The sequence below is a fragment of the Epinephelus moara genome, chromosome 18, assembly GCF_006386435.1.
Source record: "Epinephelus moara isolate mb chromosome 18, YSFRI_EMoa_1.0, whole genome shotgun sequence".
Classification (NCBI taxonomy): Eukaryota; Metazoa; Chordata; class Actinopteri; order Perciformes; family Serranidae; genus Epinephelus; species Epinephelus moara.
Window position 1 is genome coordinate 35,648,185 of NC_065523.1, and position 20,126 is coordinate 35,668,310.

Here is a 20,126-nt window from a genome sequence, read left to right on the forward strand (position 1 = left end):
AAAACATATAATAAAATAACAATAAAAAAGCTATTACTGATAAATGTGTGCCAAATTAGATGACCTTCACTTTTGTTTCTCAGAATATTTTTGTTTTGATTCTCAATCACCCCTCCCCCCCAACCTTGACCTTAATTCTCCTTGTGGGGCCCCTGACTAACTCTCATCCTGGTCTCCCAGACCTCTGTCTACGCCCCTGTTAACCATGTCTTGGTGAGGTTAGTGTTGACCTCTGGAGAAGTAAACTGAACACGTGTATCCAAACACAGTCTGTGCGTCTGTGCGCGTCTCCAGTGCCTCTCTGAAAGGGTTAACCTCATCGTGGATCCATCTCCACACTGAGCTCCGCCCCCAATTGTTGGGGCTGTTTGCCTCAGAAATCACACCACTCCAGATCCCGCCTTCCCCCTCTCGGGCCCCTCTGGGCCCCACCCACCGCTGGACCACATTGAAATGGGTCTGATGTTGTTGTCAAACAGTACAGTGTGCGGAGCATCCCTCCTCAGGAGCATCTCCAACAGGACAGCCTTCATTGTACTGGTGTCAAACAGCAGCCACGTTACTGACAGCCTCATAACACCAGCTCCCATCATCATCATCACCATCATCATCATCACAGCAGGCTCCAGTGTGCATGCATCTCCCAGTGCGGCTGAAAATCATGGGACGGTCGCGCTTTGCGTCATTGTTGTTTCTCCTCTGCTCCATCCTGCAGACAAGTAAGTTCACTCCATTTGTCCTAATTAAATCGTTAATTAGCTCCATCTGTGAGCTGGCAGCTGTGTTAAAGAAAGGTAAAAACACTCCTGAGCTTCACTTTGATGTTGTTTGATTCAAATATATGTTAATATAACGTTATAAATATGATTTTCAGTCAGCGTTCAGTGTGTGTGGGTTTAAATTGCCCACTCCTCTGACAGCACCGGATGCAAGGTGATGGGGGGAGGGCGCAATTATTCGCAGAATGTAGGTCAAATCTCTCCGCTGCCACAATGAGAGTTTCACCCTGATGCAGCCTCATAACATCCCATAATTTCACCCTGTATTCATCACTCATCATGCATTTTTTAATAGCTTAAAGTTGCACATTTTGTATATATTTTTTTTATCCGTGCCGCTTTTGAATGAGCTGCATGTTTTGTGCTTTTCATTCAGTGGCGCTCAGCTCCTGCAGCCAATGAGCTTTGAGCAGTGTGAATACAGTCTGTGCAAAGATGTCAAGCGGGGTTTCTGAAAAGCCGGTTTTTGCCATTCATAATGTGAGAGTTGGCGCCACTTGCATTTAAATAACTGTGGGGGAAAAAAATCTATACAGGGGGCTGCTTTGGGGGGTTTCACCAGCATTAATGTATTCACCCTACATGATGCAACATCCAGCCTGTTTGCAAGAGTCCCTTTATCCCCCATCATGTTGTACCTGAAACGCCCCACATTGTGGCGATGAACCCCTCCGACTCACCCTCCAATACAAACACACACACTGTCTCCAGCCAGCATTCCTTCCTTGAGTTTTGGTTGGGGTGAAGTCACCGTCAGACCTGTTCCCAGAGTTCTGGGAAATGGTGTGTCTGTGTGGTGAAACATGTTGGAACTGGTTGTCATCCATCTGCATCTCCACACCAGTCCCAGAGACATGTGTAGTACTGAAACGTGTCCCGTCCCCCCATGTTGTGAAATGGTTGCCTCCCACACGTGTTGGACCAGAGAGTTAATCTGAGGAGAGACTCGTGATCTCAAAGTGAGCCCTTAAAGTTTTTAATCTCTCTTTGGGTTCGACTTTCTGACCACCTGATAGGAGATATTGTTCTTAGATATTTAGTCCTCGCTTAAGGGCCGATCAATTAAACACACCCAGGCGTCAGAATTGGGCAACAAACATGAGCACGGTTGTTGTTTCGCCGGCCTGGATCTGTGCTCAATCAATAACGCTGCCATTTAGTCCAGTTCAAGGATTGAACTCAACTGAGCCCATTGAGTAAATAACCAGCGTGAACTTTGGGGTGACGTGTCGTTGTGTTCAGGGAATATGAAGGGGAAAGTTTGAAATCTTTAAAGTCGGAACATTTGAGTGATTTTTTTGTCTGTGTTTTCCACAAGGATATCCCTCTGATAAGACCAGGTCTGTCAACATGAAACGGATTATTATCTTTATGGCAAGGTCAGCGATGCACACCCTTTCACATGAAGTCATAAAGATATGATTGGGTTAACAGTTGGTAGTAGATCTGCTTAACAGCCGCTACACCTGAATGAATGCAAACACGTGGGCCTGATCCCAGTATTTTTACACCTACCCTTAGTTTTCGAGCACCACCTTGCCCCTCAGGACAGAGATACAAGAGGTAGCGGTTGAAATCTTCAGCTATGAAATGGGACAACCCTTCGAGACCCTGATATGTCATTAGTTGTTGATGGCATTTGCGTAAACAGATGCAATTCACAGTGACATTTGCCATTTATTTGATGGAGATAGTAAAACATGGACGATTGCGATTCCTAGCGATTAGCAGTACCTGCTAATGTGTGCTCACTTTTTTCTGTGATAACTTAAGATCCAGATGTACAGGAGTTTTCTACCAAGAGCTGAATTATCCACAGATGTCTCTTCCTCTCTAAAACGAAAACATTGATGATTCAAATCGGTAAAAACACTGAATAAAGCAGTAACAAATAAGTATTTCTCGGATGCTGTGTGGCTTGTCTCAGATGAGTTAGCCCAGCTCCTGCTAATGTGTGCTCACCTTTTTTCTCTGATAGCTTCCAGATCCAGACGTTCAGGAGGTTTTTACTAGGGATTAACAATATTGGATTTTTTTTGCCGATATGCCGACTCATAACTTATTTGGCCAATGACCAATACCAATATATCCACTTTTTTCCTCACCTAATGTTAGTGATCGTCAAGTCTCTTCTGTAGTATAATTAGCATCATATTGTGCATGACATGAAATACAATACTTCTCAATGTATCCAAGATTGATTCATCGAGCAAAGTAAGAAAAAGCATGTTGGCCGATTCTGATAGTTCACTTTAAAGCCAATATTGGCCGATATCAATGACGTACAGATATTACCGTGCATCCCAAGTAGTGGTTGAAGTCTTTCCGACAACCCTTCAAGACCCTGATATGTCATCAGTTGTTGATGGCATTTACGTAAACAGATGCAACTCACAGACAATTCGTAGCAATTAGCAGTACCTGCTAATGTCATGCCAATATCATAAAAGAAGCAACAAGGGGCAAAATATAAAAGATAGACAGGCTGAAAGTCTGATTTCACATTATTGACTAATCTGTTCCTCACCATAACCAAGTGCTTTATGCATGAACTTAACCACATGTTAACCACTGCGTTGTTGATACGTAAAGTTTCAACGTATCTGCTACATCAGTGGTTCCCAACTGGTCCAGACACAGGGTCCAGATTTCTCTCTCTTCATTAGCTCAAGGTCCACACAGTTTAATATAATCACCATCATACTAGTTTGCTGTCACTGTCATGTAACTGTCAGGTAGTCGCTAACTTTACATCGTGAAACAGCATTTCAAAATAAAAGCTCTGAGCTAGAAATTCCCAGTACTTAAAAATAGTCTGCTTTACTAGCTTGATACGATTGCGAGTCACTTGCGGTCCATTCAGAGTGGACCAGTGACCTACTTTTGAACCATGATCAACCAGTTGGGAACCACCGATACAGAGCACTACTACAGTGGCAAAATCTGCAGAAGACATAAAGCCTCTCTTTGCTTAACTAAAGCATCAACTGTGACCGATGGCACCAGGTGTTTGACCTCACCAGGAAGCTGTTATGATTTACTGAGCTGTCAGAACATTCACAGCGATGCATAATTTACGTTTTGTCTTTCCCTCATCCATTTTTAAAGGACACAAACTTATGAAAATGTAAATACTTAATGAGACTGTATTTTCTTGTAGAAAGCTCTTATTGTATCAGGCTTTGATTGACACTAAACACCTCCCTCTGCCCCATTTAAGAAACAGGTGGCCATCCAGGGTTTTGAGCCCCCGGGGCCGGAGGGAGGAATGGCCTCCAGTGCTGTTTCATGTAGTGGTGCCTCTCTGATGTACGGTCTAATTGCTCCGTCTGGTTCAGTGGCTTCATTGGGTCCATTAAAGGTGGGGGGCGGGGAGGGCGCCGCCGCCATGTCTTTAAACTCATTCCAAATGATTCTGCCGGCAGAAATGAGATTTCTATTGTGTGTTATGAATTTGCCGTATCAGCAGCAGCTCCCTGATAAAGGCTGATAAAGGCAGGCGCACATACAGTAAGTATCCCAGTTTGACTCATGTTTAACCATTTATCTGCCCTAGTTAAACAAGTCCCAACAGGCACATGTGTGTGTGTATAATGCCTGAGTGTATACTGTAACTCCAAGCCTCTATCTCCTCTGGCGGCATATTTATTACCGTCTTTGACATTGGTGAAGACGCGGCCCCGCCCATATAATGAACCCAGAAATGCACCCGAGTAACAACTTCTCTGGCAAATGAGTGAAGTTTTTTAGATTACATTTGTCTTGTCACACGAGGCATTGCTCTATCTGCTCTTAAAAAAATAAAGATAAATAAAATGTTTTTACGCCCACCATTGTCAGTCTGTCCGTTAGTTGGTCCACTGCTTTGTCCTGACTGAAATGCCTGAACAGTTACTGGATGGATTACCATGAAAGTTTGTAGGGACTAGGGTTGCAACGGTGGAAAATGCCACAGTTTCACAGTATTACAGAATTATTATTTCAGTCACAAACACTTCAGTCAAAGAAAACTTTATTTCCATTCACAGTATTATACTGTATTTGGCGGCATGGCTCTGTTCTGGGGCCCCTCTGCCCTTCCACGCGCATACGAGGAAAGCTGTAAGGCTTAAGAGAGCCCACCTCACTGTCCTTCCACGCCTAAAATGCATAATTTCACAGCAGCATTTCTAAAGAATTACGATTCATGTTTCGACGTTTTGGGGCGTTTTTTTGCAATGAAATTGTGGATCCAAGTGAAAATTGCAAACATAGCTGCCATTTTGTTTTTATATAACTAATTAAAAATTGAAGGCAGCTTGTTCTGAGTTTTTGACCACGTATATTTAATCTAACTCACCTCGATTCTTTCAGCATGTGCAACAGATCTGGATTCAACAGCTTCTGTCGTGGTGATTTGTCGTATCTGTTGTCGAAGTGTTTCAGACATTCTCTGGGTGTGTTTGTGGTAGAAAAGTGTTCGTCAGTCGATGCCGTTTGTGCACATGGTGCAAAACAGTTTGCCTTAGCTTTCACGCAGAACATCAGGGACTTACCTTGCGCAGTCTTTAGCAGTAATTTTTGTCGGTAAATTTGAGACTTTCATGTTGCACATGTCTGTAACTCCACAACCAGAGACAAGGAAGTAAGTTTGGTGAGGTTGCGGGTGACTGCTGTGATTGGTGGAACTCACAGGAAACTACAGTGACTGGTCAAAGTTGCAGAAATTTTGCAGCGATTTAAGTAAAAGGTGCAGGATTCAACAGGATTAGTTGTAGGAGGTAGGTAGGAGGCCCTGGGGCAGACACAGGACACGCTGGAGGGATTATATATCTCATCTGGCCTTGGAACACCTTTGGGTCCTCCAGGAGGAGCTGGACAGCATTGCTGGGGAGAGGAACATCTGGGGTGCTTTGCTTGGCCTGCTGCTTCTGTAGCCCCGGCCCTGGATAAGTGGACGAAAACGGATGGATGGTTGAATTTGTGTTAATTGGTGTGATAGTCAGTACAGTTCTTGTCCTCCTCTAGCGTGCCTGTAACATTGTTTAATAGAGCTCTGCAGAGATATTATTCCATGTGGCCTCTTTTCATCTGCAGCCACGTCTGTGTTTACAGAGTCTTCCTGTATCGGCCGCTGATAGATGATAACCAAAACATCGGCCCTTTTAGCTGAACTGTGTGTTTATATCTGTCTGTCGTAGATGCATTGACAACATGTGGAGCCAGGCAGTTCCAGTGTGGGAATGGGAAATGTATCACGGCGCGATGGGTGTGTGACGGCACAGACGACTGCGGAGACGGCACTGATGAACTTCCTGGTACCTGCAGTGAGTATCACGTGGCAGTCAACATGAGAGTGGACTTGTTCTTGCTTTGCTTTGTCGATCCCACAATCCCTCAGTGTGATGATTGTGTAGTCTCAGTTACAGTTGTCTGTGTTTTTCACTTCCAGTGTCCAAAACATGCAGACCGACAGAGTTCAGCTGCGCGGACCGCCTTAACCAGTGTATACCAAGCACCTGGCGCTGTGATGGAAAAGCTGACTGTGAGAACGGAGCTGATGAAGACAGCTGTGGTGAGCTGACAGGCTGCGACAGGCCCACACATCTGTCTGACTGTTTCCTAAATCATAAGTGATTTATCTTCTTACATTGCTCTCAGCTTCCTTCTCTTGTTCTTCTTCCCTGCTCTGAAGTGTCCCTGGTTTTCATCACTCTCCGCCTCCTCTCTTTTAGCACCAAGGCAGTGCACAAACACCGAGTTCCGCTGCAGGAACGGCCAGTGCGTGTCGTCTTCCTTCGTGTGTGACGACGAGGCGGACTGTGATGATGGCAGCGACGAGGCCTCCTGCCCACGCGTCACCTGCAGCCCCACGTCCTTCCAGTGCAACAACACCGTTTGTGTCCCCCGCCTGTGGGCCTGCGACGGCGACACTGACTGCGCAGACGGCTCGGACGAGTGGCCCCAGAACTGTGGTACGAAGGCGCCCAACACCGCTCCCACTCATCAGTGCTCGTCGCTGGAGTTCCACTGTGGCAGTGGAGAGTGCATCCACAGCAGCTGGAAGTGTGATGGAGGAGCTGACTGCCATGATCGGTCGGACGAAGCCAACTGTGGTGAGTACTGATTACAGAGTTCTTCTTTTTCTCTTGATCACATGTCGTCATCTCTTGTACTCAAATATTTACCTGTTGCGTCCTTCCAGCTCGCACCACCTGCCGTCCTGATGAGTTTGAGTGCGGTGATGGCACCTGCATCCACGGCAGCCTCCAGTGCAACCATCAGTACAACTGCAGGGACATGAGTGATGAAATTGGCTGCGTCAACGGTATGTTTCTCCTCCACTACCCTTCTTGTCCTGGTTGCTTACAGATAATTACCTGTGTTTGTAACCCCTGGATTCTATCAGGTGCGACTTCGGTTTGGCATCGAAGCCGCAAAAATGCACGTGTAGTGTAGTTTTGACTGAGTTGTGATGCAGTTACACAGAGCAAATCAAGCCAGGTAGGAAGTTGAACGGCAGAGTCCGGTCAAATTTCAAAATAAAACCCTGTAAATATACATATAAATGCAAATATAGATATGAATATGTTATTAAGATGAATTTATTTTAAATCTTTGATCCATATCACTCATAACTGGACTCTTGTCTAGTGTTTTTAGTGCTTGTTTATGTGATGATTCAGTGGTTTCATTGCTGTGGAGTGACCAACTTATCAGACAGTATGTGATGTGGGAGACGACCATTGAGAAGAAGTATATCTTGGCAGCTTCAGTTGAGAGGAAGTCCCTGATAAACAACCTGAAGTTTGATAAACACCCCCACGTGCAAAATTACCAAACAAAAACCAGTCTTCATGGGAAACTGTTATACTGCTACAGATCACAGCAGCAAGATTAAAGGGAAATAAGTGGACTTTAAAAGGCATTACATCTGTCTGTAGGCCACAGGACAACAAAGTAGGAAATAACAATGATAAAAGCATTTAAAACAGACAAAAAAACGAAGTACATAGCCTGTAGACTCATGGTAGAAGCACAATTATCAAGGCAAAACGACCAAATCAACAAATCAGCAAGCCTACAAGATCAGGTGCTTTGCTTCTGAAATGCTCCCAGTGTGGTACGACGCACAGCGAAGGACGAAACAAAACAAAGTCAGGGCCGCAACGCCCAAATCCAGGCTTAACTGTATCTCTTTTCCACAGCGACCCACTGCGAGCCCCCAACTAGATTCAAATGCCGAAGTGGGGAGTGCATCAGCATGGAGAAGGTGTGTGACAGGAAGCGTGATTGCAGGGATTGGTCGGATGAGCCTCTGAGGCAGTGTGGTGAGTACAGAAACCTCTCATCCATAACTGTCTGCTTTAATTACCACTGTTGTGTATCTAATGAGGGTGTCTGCAGCTGGAGAATGTTGCATGTCCTCAGAAAAAGAAAGATGGTGAACCTCTCCTTCTTCCCCCTGCAGGCTCCAACGAGTGTCTGTACAACAACGGCGGCTGCTCTCATATCTGCAAAGACCTGAGGATCGGCTACGAGTGCTTGTGTCCTACTGGGTATCGCTTGGTTGACACGAAGCGCTGTGAAGGTAACAGCTTCCCACGCTTCAGTCAGATTAACAAATGATGGTGCAATCTGTTTACTCTGACGCAACCTCTGCCATGTCACCGCTTGTGTTGCCAGATTCAAAAGGTTCCCGCAATTCCTATGAACACGATGACTCACCATCCTGTTTCATCACAGTCATGTTTAATTTCTTTTTTTGCCCTCTTCTTTGTATCAGATATTGACGAGTGTGCCAACCCTGACACCTGCAGCCAGATCTGCATCAACCAGATGGGCAGTTACAAATGCCAGTGTGAGGAGGGTTACCAAGTCGACCCGGCAACCAAAGCCTGCAAGGCCATCGGTAAACACAAGCTCTCTGTGTTCTTTCCACAGTGTCTCCTGATTTATTATGCAACAGACACAGATACTGATACATGAACATGAATCATTTTATGTTTATATAGATAATGAATGTAACTCCCTCATTAAACCCTACTAGTGTGGATCAGTCTGGTTGAGGCTGTTACTGAAATTTAAATTCTTCACATTTTGTTGCAATTGTTTTGAATCATTTTTCAAAAGAAGATAGATCTGTTTATGGACTTACTTGTGGAAACAGTATACATGGTTTCAGGCCACAGATTGGGTGTTTCATAACAGTTAACAGACATTTGAGAGTTGGCATTGTTAGAAGCCAAGCCGTCAGCTTCCATGGTGCACTGCTAGTTGGATATCCCAATTGCCAGAATAATTGTTGGCATTGTATGTTCGTGACCAGTATGCTAATGGGAGTAAAGAAGGAAGTAGTAAGGTAAAAGCAAACATCCGTGTTAGGAGGTAAGTTGTGCTGGTAGACGGTCAAACAAACACAGGACTTTCCCCCAGGAGACCAGTGTTCAGAACTGTGTGTGTGAACTGTGTACATCATCATGTTACGTTAGGTATGTAACGTGACAACATCCAACTGTAATTTTTTCCCCAAACCTAACCTGACAGGTAGGGGCACTAATTAATTGGGTGCTAATTCGTTAGAAGAAATATTGGTTATGGTCAGGCAATGTCATCTTGTTTTTTGGCCTTACAAATACCAAGTTTGGTTGGCACATTCCTTTTTAGAAATGCAGCGATGTCTCAGAGAAAAAACAACCTGTTTTGTTGTTTGTTGGCCTCGAACAGTGGTCTGCAGCTTGACTGGCATTTTGCCTAGGTGACATGCCATCCACCATCCCCTCCACCTCACAGTGACAAAGTCAGCTCATATACTACGTCAGTTTAGAAATGTTGATATGATACGTATGAAACGTACCACTCTAACAAACTCATGGTTTGCAGAAATGTACAATGCCAACATTCTCTTCTGGCAACTGGACTGGACTACATGTCACAGACCTGTAAAGCCTGCAAATGTTGATAGAAGACTTTGATAGGGTTAGAGGAATTAAGACATCTGTCCAATTACAACATTGGACTTATGGGAGAAACCAACATGTAGTTTAGTTCGCATTTTTCGCTTTCACAGCAGGAAGATAAATAAAACTTAAATTACCTCTCTTGGTTATCACAATTTTTGTCCGAACAAGTACACAAGTGAAAATTATATGAGGATATATAACTGCTTAGAAAAATAAATAATTCAAATTTCAGTTTGACAATAAACAAACATTCATAAAAAAAATGTACTTATAAAAAATAAATAACCTACAAACTCTGTTTTTTCAGGTACGATAGCCTACCTTTTCTTCACCAACCGTCATGAGGTCAGAAAGATGACGTTGGACAAAAGTGAGTACACCAGAGTGATCCCCCGCCTGAAGAACGTCGTGGCCCTCGACATGAACATGGCCGCCAAAGAGATCTACTGGTCCGACATCTCCCAGAAGAAGATTTACAGGTGAGCGAGAACGAAATCAGAATCAAAGCAGTGTTTTTGTTTCTTTTACTCCTGCTTGACTCTTCGCTTTCATCCCAGAGCTCAGATGGACTCGGCCGATGACCCCACTCATCACAGCGTAGTGATTGGCAGTGGCATCGATGCTCCTGAAGGCATCGCTTTTGACTGGATCCATGGTAACTTGTACTGGACTGACAGCATCCGCAGCACCATCTCCGTGGTAACCGCTGACGGTAGCCGGCGCAAAACTCTCTTCAACCAAGACTTGTCTAAACCCCGCGCTATTGTGGTGGACCCCCACAGCAAGTAAGTCTAACAATACTAATACAAGTACAGTGATGCAGAAAATCTTCATACACTCTCCATTAAAGCTGCACGATAGGAGGGAAATATGCGCCAACGTTGTTAAATATTGTGAAATCTACTCAGGATAAATAAACAGATATATTAAGATAAGTATGTTTTCTTTGTGTATAATCACCTGAAAATAAGAATCATTGTGCTTTTGTTAACTTGAGACTAGGGCGAGTTACCCGACTGCACGTGAACCTTGAATTACGCTGTATCTTTACCATGAGAAAATGACAAAAGCTCTCTGGTGCCCACTGAACTACCACTACATTACTGAGTGGATGTGGAGAGAAATGAAATCGGCAGGAGGAGAGCTCGTTAAGTTAGCTATTAGCAGTTAGCAGCTAGTTATCGTTGCCTCTAAACAGGTGGATGCATTGATTCACATTGTGAAGCGTTCAGGCTCTATCCAGCACTTATTTTAGTGAGGAATCTTAATTTTTTAAACAGTTCATCTCTCATTTCCACTCTGTTGTCCTACTTAAACGGCACAGCTAACCTACGCAGGGTGGTAGTGATAAAATCTAAAATATAAAGCTTGTATGGAAATACAGTTAATCTTCATGGATTATATTGATGCCGAATTGACAAAAATACTGTCAACATTTGATGCCTTTTATCTTTTTATCTTTTATCTGTGTCTTGAGTTACGTGTTTTTGCAGATATGCAAGGAATTTTTAAAATGCCATATTTCTTAAAGGGAGTTTGGTGTAATATTTTCCACCAGAAGCAGGATGGGAAATAATCTCAAAAGCAATCTAGTTGTAGTCTTGAAAATCGTGGCTCTGCAAGATCAACAGACTTTGCAAAGTCCTATAGAGTGTGATTTAAACAACTTGACTTTTCTAAAGGAAGGTATTGATTTCAATGTTTTATTGACACATCTCTGTCCTCCCAGCTTCATGTACTGGACTGACTGGGGGACTCCCGCTAAAATTGAGAAGGGAGGTTTTAATGGAGTCGACCGCAGCGCTCTGGTCACCGACAACATTGAGTGGCCCAATGGAATCACACTCGGTAAACTCTAACATTCATGTCTCTGGTTTCATGGTGTCATTTTTTATCTATCCAGTGAATGCCAGTGGTCAGACCTGTTGACCCCCCTCTCTCGTCTACTTCCTCCCCAGACCTGCTGAACCAGCGGCTCTACTGGGTGGACTCCAAGCTGCACACCCTCTCCAGTATCGACGTGCAGGGCGGTGGTCGACGCACCCTCATCATTGACGAGCACAGGCTGGCTCACCCGCTTGGCCTCACTGTGTTTGAGGTACACGTTTCCCTCCTGATAAGCTCTGTTACACATCAACCCAGAGCCGACTGTGAGATACAACATGCCTCCTCACCACACGTGTAAACAGTAGTATTTCTCACCGCTGTGACTCAGTGCCCAGTCTCTGAAATACTAAGCCTGGTTGTTCTTTGTGCTTCTAGGAAAAAGTGTTCTGGACAGATGTCAGTAACAGTGCAATCCTCAGTGCAAACAGGCTGACGGGTGGTGACATCACACCACTGGCAGAGCACTTGTCATCGCCAGAAGACATTATTCTCTACCATAACCTCAAACAACCCACTGGTAAGAGACACCGCTGCCCCAGACTGATTGAGAAATCAGACGCCTGTTGACTCAGGTTCTTTGTTTGCATATCAGATTATGTTTGTCCTTTTTATTAAATACTGAACGTTGGCCAAATGTTTTCATTCACTGCCAATTTGACAGAGGTTCCTCCCTGACCACAGCTACATAGCAGCCACCTAACACCTGCAATAAATTTTAAGTTTTGATCCTATTCATTTACTGGTATTATTATTCCAATGCTCAGTAATGTCTTTGGTAAAGTATCGCATAATTTAAAAGCAGCAGCCAGAAATGTCCATAGTATTGCATGCTTAGGTCCTTAAGTCAAACAGTTGCATTTGTATGATAATGTTGATAATGGCTTGAAAACATGTTAAACACTTAAACTAAAGTCAAATTTCATTGTTTTTTACGTTGCAGGAAGGGACTGGTGCCAGGTATCCGGCTGTGAATTCTTGTGCCTGGCAGCTCCTCAAGTGGGCAGACACCCCCCCAAATACACCTGTGTCTGTCCAGACAACATGATGTTAGCCAGGGATATGAGGACATGTGTGCCTGGTGTGTAAAGGATCAAAGACAGATTATACTGTAGTAGTGTAATATCTTAAAATGATCTATGACTATTCGCAATGTTCAAGCGGTCCTATTTCTGGCTCTCACCCTTCCCCCTCTGTTTTTGTTCTTCACCAGCTGTGCCAACACCTGCAGCTCCCGTGCTGCCTCAAGTCCCTGCTACCAACCCTCCCCCTCCTCGGCCAACAGTACCAGCCAGCACCACACCTACACCCCAGGTCCACACCACACCTACACCCCAGGTCCGCACCACCACAGTGCCCGTTGTAATCACCACCACTGCGGCCAGGCCAGCGCCACGCACCACCAAGCCTCCTGTAAGAACCACCACGCCTGAACCAAAGACCCCGTCACCCCGTCCAGTGAACCCCAAAATTCTCCAGACCACCACAGAGACTCCAGTCACTTCATCAGGCAAGTACCATCAATGTGTTTGGCATTATTACGATTATTAAAGTTCAGATTTTTTGAAGTGGGGTTGAATGAGGTGCTTATCCATAGTCAGTGTGTTACCTTCAGTCGATGGGGGTCAGCACGCCCCCAGTTTGGAGAAGCAGGCTGGAGTACTGACATAGAAGCTGAGCAATGTACTGCTGTCTCACGAGATTTGACTTGTTGGACCTAACCAGAAGCTGTTTGAGCCTTTGATATGGATATGGAATTGATAGGGTTGATCAGACATTGCTTTATTTATCATTTATTAGAAAGCTATTCACAAAACAAGCTTTGGATTGAGCTTCAGATTTTTTTTGATCACAAGATTAAAAGATTGAACACGAGTTTATCACGTGTATGGAGACTCGTAAAAAGTACATAATCTGTACTGGCTACTTGTTTTATCCGGGTACTCGGCTCAATTCTAGTAACGGATGATTTTTTAGCTGATTTCAAAAATCAAGCAGAAGGTAAAGAGACACTTCAGACACTTAAAATAATAATCTGAGCTTGTCTGTGGCAAACATAACCACTTTAAATGGACGTACAGCTGTGCGGCAGCTGGCTGCAGCTATCCCTCTTAACATCAGGAAATAGGGTCCAAGTCAAAAATTGCCGAAGATGTCCTTGAACTTGGGGCAGCTATGTCTCAGAGGTAGAGCGGGTCATCACTAATCAGAAGATTGGCGTTTTGATCTCTGGCTCCTCCAGTCCATTTGTCAAAGTATCCTTGGGCAAGATACTGAACCCCAAATTGCTTCCAATGGCTGCGCCATCGGTGTGGAAGTGCGTGTGGATGCTTACTGAGTAGCAGGTGGCACCTTGTGTGGTAGCCTCGACCACCAGTGTGTGAATGGGTGAATGTGACATGTAGTGTAAAAGTGCTTTAAGGGGTTAGAAGGCTAGAAAGGTGCTATACAAGTGCAGTGCATTTAACGTCGCTGAACACAGGAGCTGCTGGTCTGCTGCTGCCTCGATCACTTATTTTGTTTGTTTTATTGTGTGACTTTGGCGTTTAGAAGGGTTAGTTTGGATTCGCAGTGGACTGCTTAGCTTTTGCGTTGCCACTCCTACTGCTTCTCCAAACTGGGGGCGTACGGACTTCCATCTGCTGTATTCAATACACTGACCAACAGGTACCCGCACAAACCTACGTCAAACATCGGAACTAACCCTTAAAGGTCAAACTGGCAGACAAAGTTTGTTTTGTTTGAGTGCATTGCTCTCAGCTCTGGCACACATGTATATACAGTGCAGGCCGGCTTCATGTATCATTAACTTCTCTTCATGTGTTTGCCTCTCTGCAGATATCCGACATGAATTTGCTGCTATACCCGACGCTGCCTCGCCCACCCCGATCGCTCTGTATATTGCTCTACCTCTGGGTGAGTCGCTGTGGCAGCTGCTGCAAAGGCGGCTTCTTCACAGAATATAGAAATTATCTGAAATAATAAAAGCATCATGTCTCATCATCTCTCTCCCCGTGTCTGCCTCATGTAGCGATTGTCTGTCTGGTGGCTGTTGGTGGCGTGCTGCTATGGAGGAACTACAGGCTGAAGAACACCAACACAATTCACTTTGACAACCCTGTTTATCAGAAAACCACAGAGGACCAAGTGCACATTTGGAGGAGCCACAGCCCTGATGGTTTCTCCTACCCAAAAGTGAGTCTACTTTGACAGCTTAGAGTTCGGCCTGAATTTAGTACACTTTATTGTGATCAGCACACACAGGCCACAGTATATATTATCTCTGACATCCTTTTATTTGCTGTCCCATCAGAGACAAATCGTGAGCTTGGATGAAGAGGCAGACAACCCGGCCTTCACAGAAAACTGAGACACGTTGCACAGAGTGGAAAGAAAAGCCTCGATGATAAACTACCTTGGACGTCCGTTTGTATATTTACCTCACACAGCACAAAGATATGGAAGTCAAAGCCAATATCAGAACCACTATATCCTCACAGACGAACAAGCGCTCTGCAGTGGGAAAACCAGGGTCAAACGTATTTTCAGGTTGCACATTTTTTTTCCATCAAGTTGACAATCCATTTCTCACCAGATCTTACCAAATCAGCAGATGATGGGTTCTTTAATCCAACTTTTTTTTTTTTTTTTTTACTCGCTATCCTAACTGTGATGCTGATGATATAGCTGCTATGTTTACATGCACACTAATATTCTACTTTTATTTTGTATATTACAGTTTCCGGATTTGATTCGGGTCATGTAAACAGCGTTTGAAGTGGTACAGGACATGTTAGGGAACATTAATCAGAGTATGCACGGCTGCATGTTAACGGGAAAATGAATCGAATATTCATTTTTATTAGCCACAGCTTAGTAGGAATATTGTATTTTTCAGATTGGGTGGGAAAAAGTTATATTTTGTGCATGTAAATGTAGGAGTTGTTGAGGCTTCATAATGTCTCGTTTTTCATGCATCAGTTTAACTGAGCTCATTTAATACAACTTATAAATAGGAATTCCCTCTAATGCAGAGATACTCAACTTGCGGCCCTCAACAGGGTGCTGGGTGGCCCGCTGACTGTTTTTTAATTGGAGAAGAAAACAAATCGATTCACACTGGGATTTTTTTGTACTTTTAATGTAAAATAAGGTGCCAGAGTGCACAAAAAAGCATCAAAATAGAGCTTGTGCATTTAAAACAATTGCAACTGGAGGATCCCTTATTTTAATAATTATTATAATAATGATTATTATTTAAGGTGACAGGGTGGTACAGTGGTTAGCACTGTCACCTCACAGCAGGAGGGTTCCAGACTTGAACCCACTGGTTGGGGCCCTTCTGTCTTCCTTCCACAGTCCAAGGACATGCAGGTTGGGACAGCCCCCCCGCGACCCTTACAGACGGTTACAGATAATGATTTAATGAATGAAAAATTATTTATATATTAATTATTGTTTGTTCATTAAAAATGCAATCCTCCTGCCATTTTGCAAACGTGGCACCAGGGCAAAGCAAGTTGAGTATCTCTGCTGTAACGTGTTTTAATTCACACACATGTTGTAAATATAATTTTTGTCTGTTTGTGGAACATTATCAAACCTTATTTGCTTTGTTTTTTGGCCACTTTCATATCTGTACGGTAAATAAAAGGCCACCACCATCTCCAGACGCTACGCTACGCTTAGCTCAAAGACTGGAAACAGGGGAAACAGCTAGCATTGTGAGAATTTGGTAGTTCTCACACTTTTGTGATAGGTGTTTTATTTTTGTTTTGTTTGATTATTTGTGAGCTTTAGAGATGTCGGTGGACATATTTGATCACATTTGGACAGAGCTAGGCAAGCTAACCCTTGTTTCCACTCTTTGTGCTAAGCTAAGCTAAGCTAACCAGCCGCTGGCTCCATCCACATATTTATCAGATATGACAGTGGTATCAATCATCTCATTTAACTCTCGACAGGAAAGCAAAGATGCATATTTCCCATTATGTTATACTATTTCTTTGATTGTGATGAAGCTGGAGCCAGGAGGCGCTCACCTTAGCGCTAATACTCATTGCTTTTAAGCTTCACTTTCTGCATGTAGCAACAACAAAAAATAATGTTCACCTAATAAGTGAGCTTTAGACATGCTTGTTGGTGGATTTAATTACATTTGGACAGAACCAGGCTAGCTGTTTGCCCTGTTTCTAGTATATATGCTAAGCTAAGCTAAGCTAAAGTAAGCTAATCTCCTTATGTCTCCAGTTCTGTACTTACTACCGACATTTCTCTTTGTTGTTGACTTTTATCCCAAGACAAACACTAACACCAGAGCAGATTTAAAGTTGAGTGTACAGTGGCTGAATGTAATACTGACAGGAATTCTGCATGTGGCAGTTTAACCAGTGTGACCTCAATAAGTCTTAATGATATGTGTGTCGTTATGAGTTCAGTACCAGTCATTGCCTCAGTCGTGAAGCACAAAAAACCACCAGAAGCAACCTGATCTTGCAGAAATATGTGAAATGACCACGTCCTCGTATCACCCCATTACATGGGGGTGGTATATAATGTGTTAAAATTATGTAGGGGAATGGTCGCAGTTTTAAACATGCGATTAATGTTTCATTAGGTTGAAGGAACAAAACTACTTGGTTAGGTTTAGGGGGAAAAACTCTTCGTCACGCTTAGAAAAAGATTGTGTTTTTGGTTAAAATTGGTATGTTTGTTAAGTATGAGGCGTAAGTATGTCATGTAATGTCACGTGACACAAGTACGTATTGTTAAGATAAGTAAATGTTAACTTCGGGTTTCAAACAGGACACAAACTGCGGTCTCCTGGCTGAAAGTCATATGTTTGTTTGACTTTCTCGCTTTTTACACTACATATAGGGTTGCATGATGATGTTTAACCAGGAATTTCGTTTCAGTTTTTGAAGATTGCAGATTACAATTAGAATACCGTCAGTGTACATCGCTCAGGAGGTTTTTCTGGAGTCGAATTATCCGTAGAGTTCTCCTCCTCAAAATCCGGTATCTCATTATTAATATAATCTCTCACGAAGACTCACTCCCTATGTAGACATAAACAGCTCACTCTAGGGTAACAAAAACACAAAGACTCTTATTTTCAGGTGTATATGCACTAAAGAAAATACACTTATTATATTCCATTTCTTCCAATACATTCCCCTAAATCCTACACTCTAAAACTTTAAGAGGTTGTCGTCATTTCACTTATTTTGGTGAAACCAGGCTGACCCAAAAGGTCCTAAACACACTGCTGTAGCTGACCTCTAATAATACTCACTGTGCCTTGATTTATACTGCGCTCTGTAATAGCCTTCAGATTTCACATATCACCATATGGTAACAACATAAGGTTCTTCAGCAGCTGTCTTTTGTTCCTTAGTTTCTCTGAACCCTTATCCAGCTCCATTCTCTTGATTTGTGATTGGCTGTCTGAGCACTGGGGAGCCACCCCTAAATTTTCCTCCCCTACGCCCCTCTTGGGGGGACCGGTGCATTCCTCAAAGACTGAGAGGCTTTGATGCAACCACATGTGACCAGTGGGGCCATGTCTAATTCTCTGTACCATGGCACGTGACCTGTATATTTACATCCTCCCCCAGGACCAAAACTTGCCTCCCACATTCCTGAAAAAGAACCATGTGCCCCATCATGGTTTTAAAAACACAAGTTGCTTTGAGCTCCTTTATTTGTATTGCTGACAAATGTGTGCCTTTTTAATTACATATTTTGCTCACATGTTCATGTTGGTGCTATTGAACTCAGTGGATATGTATAAAATCAGTGTGTCTTCCTGTTTACAGTTAATTGTCTGAGGGATGTTGCAGTGTTACTTTCAGGTGAGGTAACACCTAACAAAGACGTTGTATTGAGTTAGGTTAATGACTGTTGTGAGGCTTTTAGAAAGAAAACACAAGTGTCTAGTCAAGCTGTACATAATGTCATTTCACATTCACCAACTAACAGTGCAGATTAAGCATGTAAATATAATGTTCATAAATGTAAATATTGGTTCTTTACTGTTTTTTGGTAATAATGTCACTGTTTTAGACTTTGTTGTAAACTTTAAACATTTGCTGTACATAAATAAATGCTTCTATTTATTATAGAATCACTACCGTCTGGGTTCCATTCTTATAGACTTATGACTTTTGGCTACTTTCGCACATTGATCTTGTAAATGTGGATAATGTTACAGGGTTTTTTCTACATACCATTTGATTGTTAATGTTTAGGCCTTTTTGTCAAGTTGAATTAGTAGTCTACCTAGAGTGGCAGAAGCTGTGTGTTAAAAACTTTTATCAGTTACTTTCAGCTAAACATGTCAACTTAATACTTTAGCTACCTATTTCATCTGTTTATCAACTACTTTTAGCTAACTATTTCAGCAGTTTATCCGTTACTTTTAGCTGAGTATTTCAACCGTTTATCCATTAATTTAGTCAACTATTTCAACTCTTCCATTAGCTACTTCTGGCTAACTGTTTCAACTGTTTATCCAGTACTTTTAGCCAACTATTTCAACTCCTTATCTATTATCTACTTTTAGCTAATTATTTAAACTGTAAATCCATTACTTACTGTTAAACTATTACTGTTTATTGTTTAAAATGTTCATCTATCAGCTACTTTTAGCTAACATTTTCAACTGTTTCTTCGTCAGCTACTTTTAGCTAACTATTCAGCAGTTCATCCATTACTTGTAGCTTATTGTTTAATGTGTTATCCATTACTACAATTTAACTGTTTATCTTTTAATTTGGTTAACTATTTTAGCAGTTTGTCCATTACTTTTAGTTAACTACTTTGTTTATCCATTAGCTACTTTCAACTGTATCCATTATCTGCTTTTAGCTAACTAAATAAATAGCTGACTATTTCAGCTGTGTCCAGTAGTATCCTTTAGCTAACTGTTTCGACTGATTATCCACTTGCTGCTTTTAGCTGAATATTTCAGCTGTTTATCCATTAGCAACTTTTAGTTGACTATTTCAGCTGTCCATCCATTAGTATCCTTTAGCTAATTGTTTCAACTGTTCATCCTTTAGCTACTTTTAGCAAACCATTTCAACTGATTATCCGCTACCTACTTTCAGCTAACTTTTTCAACTGTTCATCCATTATCTACTTTTAGCTAACTAAAAAAATAGCTGACTATTTCAACTGTGTCCATTAGTATCCGCTAGCTGTCCAGTCCACAGCTTTCACCGATTGACTGTTTACACAACACACCCCCTTCCCAGCCGCTTCCTCAGTGGTCACTGTGCCAGTTCCTCCTAACACTCCCTCTCCCTCTAGCCCCCCCTGCAGGCCCACGACACCAATGCAGCTTTTTCCAGCCAACTCTAGTGCGAGACTCTCATGTCTCAGGCCCGTTTTCCCAGAGTCCCAGTGTCAGTTAAAACTTGTCTTCCCTTTAGCAAGACGCAGCCGGGCAGGGGCGGACCCACAGTACCTGCGGCCACTAGCACCTGCACCCACTACAGCACAATCGAAGTCTATTAAA

General features: G+C 42.9%; 1 protein-coding gene across 1 annotated transcript; it reads left to right on the plus strand.

Moving 5' to 3' along the window:
* Positions 1 to 474: 474 nt before the first annotated feature.
* On the plus strand, positions 475 to 18,731 carry ldlra (low density lipoprotein receptor a). The gene is made up of 18 exons (XM_050069213.1): positions 475 to 719; positions 5,960 to 6,085; positions 6,211 to 6,333; positions 6,494 to 6,874; positions 6,964 to 7,086; positions 7,967 to 8,089; positions 8,230 to 8,349; positions 8,545 to 8,670; positions 10,029 to 10,200; positions 10,279 to 10,506; positions 11,451 to 11,569; positions 11,680 to 11,819; positions 11,984 to 12,125; positions 12,549 to 12,686; positions 12,819 to 13,115; positions 14,444 to 14,521; positions 14,637 to 14,800; positions 14,919 to 18,731. Exons 1-18 carry the CDS (start codon positions 635 to 637, stop codon positions 14,973 to 14,975), a joined length of 2,742 nt encoding a protein of 913 aa, XP_049925170.1. The 5' UTR covers positions 475 to 634; the 3' UTR covers positions 14,976 to 18,731.
* The last annotated feature ends 1,395 nt before the right edge of the window (positions 18,732 to 20,126 follow it).